At 40.1% G+C, this 9,990-nt stretch overlaps 1 protein-coding gene across 1 annotated transcript in view; it reads right to left on the reverse strand.

Annotated features, from left to right (window-relative positions):
- Positions 1-215: 215 nt before the first annotated feature.
- Positions 216-9,990, reverse strand: part of npr2 (natriuretic peptide receptor 2) — a 163,654-nt gene continuing 153,879 nt past the window's right edge. The window contains exons 18-22 of the mRNA XM_030150480.1: positions 8,366-8,434; positions 8,110-8,284; positions 4,957-5,055; positions 2,771-2,862; positions 216-745 (exon numbers count right to left, since the gene is read on the reverse strand). Coding sequence (XP_030006340.1) covers positions 683-745; positions 2,771-2,862; positions 4,957-5,055; positions 8,110-8,284; positions 8,366-8,434 — 498 coding nt within the window. The 3' untranslated portion in view covers positions 216-682. The remainder of the gene's footprint in view (positions 746-2,770; positions 2,863-4,956; positions 5,056-8,109; positions 8,285-8,365; positions 8,435-9,990) is intronic.

Raw genomic sequence — 9,990 nt, forward strand, 5'->3', positions numbered from 1 at the left:
CAACACAAAGTCATTTATAAATGCTTTCTGGGTTAACTTGCAGACGTTTGCTCAGTATTATCAGGAGGATCTGGCCCAGATTCTCTCACAGAGAAATTAAAGAAAACGGCCTTGATGGGCCTTTCACCGGCTGCTCACGTTACACCACAAACATCAATAAATGAATGCGAAAACAAAACCCCAAAGATAAAAATACTGCCGGGTCCAGAAATGGAAAAAAAAGAGTGTTTTACTCAGTTTATTGAACAAAATATCTTACAGTATCCTGGATATACATATATACATATGGTCTTGTGGTGTGTGTGTCGGAACCCTGCAGTGACGTCGGCCTTCGCCTCCAACCCTCCGAGGATGTTTCAAGGAAATATTCATACATCATTGACTTCCAAATACAATACAAATCTTAATATAGAAAGCACAAAAAATAAGATTTTATCAGTGAAAAGTACTCACTCTCAGGACAGAAAGGTTCTTCATACAAAAACAACTTTTACATTTTTGTTCTTTTTTTTTTTTGTTTTTCCTCTTTCTCGCAGTTACAATAAACAGGTAATAAATATACCTGGATTCCCTCCGCTGTTTGTGGACGGGCGCTTTTCCACCACCCATAAAGGACTTATTCTAGAACAAATAAAGTAGAGGAGCTTGTGCTGCTGCTGCTGCTGGTCCTGGACACTGCCTCTCAGATAACATACACATCAGTCTTCTCCCCAAGAAGCCAATAGGTTCTCATTTTGCCTTTGCCCTGGAAAGACACAGAAATCAATAGGCTCATCAATGGAGATGAAGTCAGAATGGGGGAGGGGTGGGGGTGGAGAGGGAGGAGGGGGTGGGGTTAGTGGTAATATCCTCTAAAAGACTGTCCTTCAGTTAAGGGTGACCGTGGAAACGCTGCAGCCACAGTGTTTACAGTCACACTCATTCACAAAACAGAGGAAATCTGAGCAGAGTCACAAAGAATCACAAAGAAGGTGAAACCAGTGAAGAGTCCTGGTCTAACCCTTTAACTACCACCACGAAAACAGGCCCTTTACATTTATGTATGCTTTTTTTTTCAATAAAAGTGTCAGAAAATGCCTTTTTCTCCAGGAAGAACGTAATTTTCAATATCTGTACATTAATTACCACACTGTAAAAAAAAAGCCTGTTCAAAAACAAGAAAATTAAACTCATTTTTGGGTTAAAGTGTCTTATTTCCAGTAGAATTATCTGCCAGTGCAGGAAGAAAACTGCACTTATCAGGTTTTCTAAAAATAACACAATATTATTTAAGGATTACAGAATAATACAATTCATATTTCATATTTCAAGAAGAATATACCTTTAACCCTTTAACTACCACTGTTAAAACAGGCCCTTTAGATTTATTTATGTTTTTTTTTTTTTTTTTGCAATGAACATGTCAGAAAATGCCTTTTTTTTTTCCAGGAACAACTTAACTTTCAATATCTGGACGTTAATTACCACACTGCAAAAAAAAAAAAAAAAAAAGCCTGTAAAAAACAAGAAAATTTAAGTCATTATTGGGTTAAAGTGTCTTATTTCCAGTAGAATTATCTGCCAGTGCAGGAAGAAAACTGCACTTATCAAGTTTTCTTAAAATAACACAATATTATCTAAGGATTACGGAATGATACAATTCATATTTTAAGTGTATATACTTGTTTCAAGTCGTCATAGTAAGATTTATATATATATATATATATATATATATATATATATATATATAGAGAGAGAGAGAGAGAGAGAGCGAGGAGAGAGAGAGAGAGAGAGGAGAGAGAGAGAGAGAGAGAGAGAGAGAGAGAGTTGTATGAAGATGTAATGACTCAGTAGATGTGTATTTATTTCACAACTGCATAAAACAAGTCCAAATTTCTTGAGGGTAAACAGTTCCTGTGTCCCTCATACTCATCCCCCAGCAATGGAGCTGGTTTTATTATAAATATTATTTAAAATTCAGGGTAGTTCAAGATGAAAATTCTTGGAACAAGTCAAATAATCTGAACAAGATTAAGTCTCAATAATTAAATAACAATCAATCAATTAAATTTTATTTATATAACGCCAAATCATAACATAAGTTATGACGCTTTACATACAGAGTTGGTTGAAACCAGACTTTAAGTCAGTTTACAGAAACCCAACAGAATCCTCCAGGAGCAAACACTTATGACTGGTGACAGATCACAAATACAAAGATCTTTCAAGATAAATATTTGAAATTCAAGTCAGGTTTATTATGATGCTGTCGGTGGATGTGGGTGGGGTTTATTATGATGCTGTCGGTGGATGTGGGTGGGGTTTATTATGATGCTGTCGGTGGATGTGGGTGGGGTTTATTATGATGCTGTCGGTGGATGTGGGTGGGGTTTATTATGATGCTGTCGGTGGATGTGGGCGAGGTCTATTATGACACTGTCAGTGGATGTGGGTGGGGTTTTCAATAAGGTCCATCACTCTTCTCTAACTCCACCAACTTGTTTCTATGAAACCAACATGGCAGTCAATGTTTACATAAATTCTATGTCGGTAACTGAGAAACTGCATCAACAGATTGTCTTTTTTGTTACTTTTCTACTTTAAAATATGTGAATCTAGATCCATTTGAAAAATTCCCCAAAAAAATTAGCTTGAACTTTAAAAAAAAAATTCTAAATAACCATAATTGTGTGAATTAAAGCCAAATATTTGTTTCAAATTGAGCTCTTCAGTTTCAGGGATGAATGAAGTTGTATCTGCGTCGTTTTCTGACGTTTATATCAGTTTTTACCTTCATTTCTACGTCTCCTCGTAACTGGAGATCGAAGTAACCGAATTCATCCAGAACTTCTTTGGTGGCTGATGAAAGGTGGATCTTCAAGGCTGAAACAAAAACAAAAACAGCATTTCAACATGTGTTTAAAGGATGATTACGCTGCTTTTATCGAATGCACGGCAGAGGAAACTGGAGGAGGAGACGATGAAACGCCGACTGTGATAAAATCTGAACTGTTGTGTCCAATTAATGCACACAGAGCAGAGATGTGAGACGGGAGTCCAGCCGGTGAAGCTGCAGGCTGCACCGTTTATCACCAGCTGAGGACCCCGAGCTGTAAGTGCTATCAATTATTTACCAGAGGAGGCACAGTACAGGAAGCAGCTCAGCACTTAATCAATACATCTGATGATTGGCTCGCAAAAATCCAACCGCAGTTTCATAACACGAGTTCCTGTCACTGCCAGTTAGAAACAGAAATGTCAGGACGGAGGGATTGGACTCAGCAGCGCCCAGTCTTAAATTCAGCTGCGAAATCACATTTGAACCAGAGGACGTTTCTGTACAAACACTGAAAGATGTGAGCGCTCAGAACATCTGCATGGATTTGTGTTTATTCAGATTCAGTGGGACGTGTTCTACTGTTCTAGTCCACGTAGAACCTTAGAGGAGGGTCTCTGTCTGTCTGTAGGTTTAGTTTTTCTCAGCTGGGGGATGTTTTTTTTACTCTGATTATGGACGAAACTTCATCCACCCCCTCTCCCTAAATATTATTAATAATATATGTGTCCCTCTTCCTTTTATGTTACTCTTTTATATTTATATATATCTAGGTTTCATTCAACACATGCCAGATATTTCTAACAGTTTGTGCTGCTTCTTGTCATGGGGTCAGGGGTCAAACTAAATACTGACTTTAACCTTTACAACCCATTTGGTTCTGTTGTTTTTTGTTTTTTTTGTTGTCTTTTAAGGCTGTGCACATATTTCCTGTATGTTCTTGTTGCATCTGACTGAGAAATAAATATGCATTTTCATTTCAAAGCTGCAATAACAACTCATCTAAAGGCCACCTAAAACTTTAGCACTGCACAGCACTGTATGTGTATATATATATATATATATATATATATCAGTCCCTCCAGGAATTTGCGATGTTGTGATCGCAACTATTAATGCAAATTCAACCACTCACCGCAAATTTTCTGCAAATTTGACCAATCACCTTAGGGCTTTTCGCCCACCCCCTCTACGTGACATGTACGTCATCACATTCACTGCTTTTTAAGCAGTACATATTGAATTTATTTTGTTTTTACCAGTGTACATGGCAATTGATATTTTGTCTTGATCACCTTTATTTATTAATGTATGTGCTCTGATATTAATTCCTTGTACACAAAAAAATGTTTAATTTTTTTCTTCTGCTCAAAACAAATAAATGAATGAATGAATGAAAAAAAAGCCTGTTTTGTTTAAAATAGGTAATTTGCAAATGCACATGTTCCTGTCACTTTAATAAAAGAAGCCTCAAATCATTGCAACTTTCAACGCAATTTTTTGGAAAAGCTGCTGCAAAATCAGGCATTTTAGGCTGCAACAATAAAAAAAAAAAAAAAAAAAAAACAACACCTCACTGGCCGAAGCCAATCAGCAGACATTGATTCAGTCTCGTGGTGACTCCAACTGCCCCCCACCCGCCCCACACATACATAGCTACTGCCCCCCCCTGCATGTTTTGTAGAAGATGTATGAAGCACTTCAAAAAACAAACAAGAGCTGTTGTTCTGAAACGCTGTGTCTATCCATAGATGTCCTGGTAAGAAAGTAGAGTTTTACAACATTTTTTGTAAAAAAACCCCAAAAAAACAACAAACAAAAAAAAAAAACGAAAAAAAGAAAGAAATTCACATTTTAAAGGACATCGTCTGATTATTGTTATTGGGAAATAAAAAAAAATAATTATTAGATTTTTTTTTTTTTGCCCACCCCTAGATATTTAATTCTTTACTTGCTCTTTGAAGATTTGACCTTGTAGTGTGTAGATAAAGAGGAACCTGTCACCAGCGGTTACAAATACACAAACTAAATACAAATGGTTTTAAATGTGTTGTTGATATTCTGGCATGTGCTGTGACATGTGCTAGAACATGGACAGACAGTGTGGACGTAGCAGTAAACCTGCAGTGACAGACACTCACCCTCTCCGTTGGACTCCATTCGAGAGGCCGTGTTGACCGTGTCCCCAAACAAACAGTAGCGGGGCATTTTCAGACCACCACCCCCAGCACACACCGGACCTGGAAAACACCAGATAAATATAGTTTCACAGCGGAAACACCGGCACCTCTGACCTGCAGGAGCGTCCGTCACCACAGCAGCGCCTCACTGAAGTTGTTTTTATACAGGACGACAGGCGTGAGTGTTGGAAATGAGCGACGGCGCTGAGTGCCAGCCTACGCTCAACACTCAAACGTCCATTTCTGCCGCGGGTCAAGTGTCTGGATACGAACATAAACATGAGACGATGCAGTCTAAATACTGTCATCGATGACACCGGGCTAAACGCAGCAGACAGACCCAGATAAAACATCCAGAGTGTTTATGTCCAGACGGTTCACTGGTATCCACACAGGAAGTTATAAATCACATGTGAGCTGATGGAGGATGAAGAGAACACGCACAGAAACACCTGTTAAAGCAACAGCAGCTGCAAAAACACAACAAACAGCAGCAGGTTCAACCAATACAACCAGATTTTTACACACTTACTGATGTTTAACTATCTTTAATGATGTATATTTCTTTAATTATCATGTTGTTGCAGTGAAAGTACACAAACTATACCATAAAAATACTCATCAGAAGTATAAAAACACTCAAATCGTCACAGTCCTAAAATAACGGCATTTTTTCCACGATTTTTTTTAGGAAACATGTGAAACTTAACCAGAAATGGAGTATTTGATGATTTAGGCAAAAGTAATAGTAGTTGTAGTCGTAGTAGTGTTCGTAGTAGTAGTAGTAGTAGTAGTGTTAGTAGTAGTGCTTTGTTAAGTAAAAGTACGACACAGTGGTAAAAGTACTGTGATGTGCTAATGCCTGTGTGTATTCTTAGTACCTCCTGATCCATTGTAGTAGTGTTAGTAGTAGTACTTTGTTTAGGTAAAACTACGACCCCAGAGGTAAAAGTACAGCAATGTGCTAGTACCTGTGTATTCCTAGTACCTCCTTATCCATTGTAGTAGTGTTGGTAGTAGTAGTGTTAGTAGTAGTACTTTGCTTAGGTAAAAGTACGACCCCTGTGGTAAAAGTACTCCGATGTGGTACTACCTGCGTGTATTCCTGGTACCTCCTGATCTGTTGTAGTTGTAGTAGTAGTGTTAGTAGTAGTAGGTAGTAGTACTTTGTTTAGGTAAAAGTATGGCCCCAGTGGTACAAGTACTGTGATGTGCTAGTACCTGTGTGTATTCCTAGTACCTCCTGATCCGTTGTAGTTGTAGTAGTAGTGTTAGTAGTAGTAGTAGTAGTTATTAGTACTTTGTTTAGGTAAAAGTACAGCCCCAGTGGTACAAGTACTAGTGCTAGTGGTACAAGTGCTAGTACCTGTGTGTATTCTTAGTACCTGTGTGTATTCCTAGCACCTGTGTGTATTCTTAGTACCTGTGTGTATTCTTAGTACCTGTGTGTATTCCTAGCACCTGTGTGTATTCTTAGTACCTGTGTGTATTCTTAGTACCTGTGTGTATTCTCAGTACCTGTGAGTATTCCTAGTACCTGTGTGTATTCCTAGTACCTGTGTGTATTCTTAGTACCTGTGTGTATTCCTAGTACCTGTGTGTATTCTTAGTACCTGTGTGTATTCTTAGTGCCGGTGTGTATTCCTAGTACCTGTGTGTATTCTTAGTACCTGTGTGTATTCTCAGTACCTGTGTGTATTCTTAGTACCTGTGTGTATTCCTAGTACCTGTGTGTATTCTTAGTACCTGTGTGTATTCTTAGTACCTGCGTGTATTCCTAGTACCTGTGTGTATTCTTAGTGCCGGTGTGTATTCCTAGTACCTGTGTGTATTCTTAGTGCCGGTGTGTATTCCTAGTACCTGTGTGTATTCTTAGTACCTGTGTGTATTCTCAGTACCTGTGTGTATTCCTAGCACCTGTGTGTATTCTTAGTACCTGTGTGTATTCCTAGTACCTGTGTGTATTCTTAGTACCTGTGTGTATTCTCAGTACCTGTGTGTATTCTTAGTACCTGTGTGTATTCTTAGTACCTGTGTGTATTCTTAGTACCTGTGTGTATTCTCAGTACCTGTGTGTATTCTTAGTACCTGTGTGTATTCCTAGTACCTGTGTGTATTCTTAGTACCTGTGTGTATTCTTAGTACCTGCGTGTATTCCTAGTACCTGTGTGTATTCTTAGTGCCGGTGTGTATTCCTAGTACCTGTGTGTATTCTTAGTGCCGGTGTGTATTCCTAGTACCTGTGTGTATTCTTAGTACCTGTGTGTATTCTCAGTACCTGTGTGTATTCCTAGCACCTGTGTGTATTCTTAGTACCTGTGTGTATTCCTAGTACCTGTGTGTATTCTTAGTACCTGTGTGTATTCTCAGTACCTGTGTGTATTCTTAGTACCTGTGTGTATTCTTAGTACCTGTGTGTATTCTTAGTACCTGTGTGTATTCTTAGTATCTGTGTGTATTCCCAGTACCTGTGTGTATTCTTAGTACCTGTGTGTATCCTTAGTATCAGTGTGTATTCCTATTACCTGTGTGTATTCTTAGTACCTGTGTGTATTCTTAGTACCTGTGTGTATTCCTAGTACCTGTGTGTATTCTTAGTACCCGTGTGTATTCCTAGTACCTGTGTGTATTCTTAGTACCTGTGTGTATTCTCAGTACCTGTGTGTATTCCTAGTACCTGTGTGTATTCCTAGTACCTGTGTGTATTCTTAGTACCTGTGTGTATTCCTAGTACCTGTGTGTATTCTTAGTACCTGTGTGTATTCCTAGTACCTGTGTGTATTCTTAGTGCCGGTGTGTATTCCTAGTACCTGTGTGTATTCTTAGTGCCGGTGTGTATTCCTAGTACCTGTGTGTATTCTTAGTACCTGTGTGTATTCCTAGTACCTGTGTGTATTCTTAGTACCTGTGTGTATTCTTAGTACCTGTGTGTATTCCTAGCACCTGTGTGTATTCTTAGTACCTGTGTGTATTCCTAGTACCTGTGTGTATTCTTAGTACCTGTGTGTATTCTCAGTACCTGTGTGTATTCTTAGTACCTGTGTGTATTCTCAGTACCTGTGTGTATTCCTAGTACCTGTGTGTATTCCTAGTACCTGTGTGTATTCTCAGTACCTGTGTGTATTCCTATCCTGAGTCTCAGCTGGTCGTTGGGTCGGTGTCGGATCTTGAACGTCTTCACCTGTTCTAACAAAGCCAGAGACATTCCTGCGATTTCTCGTGCGTGGAGTTTCCCGTTCCGCACCGGCAGACCCGACACCACCATGTAGGCGTCACCGATGGTCTCCACCTGCAGGACAGGAGGGGTACTACCAGTAAAACACCAGGAAAATGGATATTTATACGCATCATAGACCTGATCTGGACTCACCTTGTACACGTCAAAATTATCAATGATGGCGTCGAAGCAGGTGTAGAGGTCGTTGAGCAGCGTGACCACCTGTTGACAAACACACATGAGTTTGGAGAAGGTTAATGATGAGGAACAGAAACTATGAACGGACTGTGTCCAAAAGGAAACAATGGAGTAGACCAACACAGAAGATTCACTCATATGAAAACAAGTTATGGAGTAGTAGTACTAGGAGGAGGAGGAGGAGGAAGAAGAGGAGGAGGAGGAGGAAGAAGAGGAGGAGTAGTACCAGGAGGAGGAGGAGGAGAAGAAAGAAGAGTAGTAGTAGTAGTAGTAGTAGTACTAGGAGGAGGAGGAGGAGGAGGAGGAGGAGGAAGAAGAGTAGGAGTAGTACTAGGAGGAGGAGGAGGAGGAGTAGAAAGAAGAGTAGTAGTAGTAGTAGTAGTAGTAGTAGTAGTACTAGGAGGAGGAGGAAGAAGAAGAGTAGGAGTAGTACTAGGAGGAGGAGGAGGAGGAGGAGGAAGAAGAGTAGGAGTAGTACTAGGAGGAGGAGGAGGAGGAGGAGGAGTAGAAAGAAGAGTAGTAGTAGTAGTAGTAGTAGTACTAGGAGGAGGAGGAGGAGGAGGAAGAAGAGTAGTAGTAGTAGTAGTACTAGGAGGAGGAGGAGGAGGAGGAGGAGGAGGAAGAAGAGTAGGAGTAGTACTAGGAGGAGGAGGAGGAGGAGTAGAAAGAAGAGTAGTAGTAGTAGTAGTAGTAGTACTAGGAGGAGGAGGAGGAGGAAGAAGAAGAGTAGGAGTAGTACTAGGAGGAGGAGGAGGAGTAGTAGAAAGAAGAGTAGTAGTAGTAGTAGTAGTAGTACTAGGAGGAGGAGGAGGAGGAAGAAGAAGAGTAGGAGTAGTACTAGGAGGAGGAGGAGGAGGAGGAGGAGGAGGAAGAAGAGGAGGAGTAGTACTAGGAGGAGGAGGAGGAGTAGAAAGAAGAGTAGTAGTAGTAGTAGTAGTAGTACTAGGAGGAGGAGGAGGAGGAGGAGGAGGAGGAAGAAGAGTAGTAGTAGTAGTAGTACTAGGAGGAGGAGGAAGAAGAAGAGTAGTAGTACTAGGAGGAGGAGGAGGAGTAGAAAGAAGAGTAGTAGTAGTAGTACTAGGAGGAGGAGGAGGAAGAAGAAGAGTAGTAGTACTAGGAGGAGGAGGAGGAGGAGGAGTAGTAGAAAAAAGAGTAGTAGTAGTAGTAGTAGTACTAGGAGGAGGAGGAGGAGGAAGAAGAGTAGTACTAGTAGTAGTAGTACTAGGAGGAGGAGGAAGAAGAGTAGTAGTAGTAGTAGTAGTAGTACTAGGAGGAGGAGGAGGAAGAGTAGTAGTAGTAGTACTAGGAGTAGTAGTAATAGTAGTAGTAGTACTAGGAGGAGGAAGAGTAGGAGGAGTAGTAGAAAGAGGAGTAGTAGTAGCAGTAGTAGGAGTAGTTACAGTAGTAGTAGTAGTAGTAGTAGGAGGAGGGGGAGAAGTAGTAGGATGAGAAGTAGGAGTAGGAGTAGGAGTAGAAAGAAGAGTAGTAGTAGTAGCAGTACTAGGAGTAGTAATAGTAGTAGTGGTACTAGTAGAACTAGAAGTAGTAAAAGTAGTAGTAGTAATGGTAGTAGTAGTACT

The sequence above is a fragment of the Sphaeramia orbicularis genome, chromosome 12 (genome assembly GCF_902148855.1).
Source record: "Sphaeramia orbicularis chromosome 12, fSphaOr1.1, whole genome shotgun sequence".
Classification (NCBI taxonomy): Eukaryota; Metazoa; Chordata; class Actinopteri; order Kurtiformes; family Apogonidae; genus Sphaeramia; species Sphaeramia orbicularis.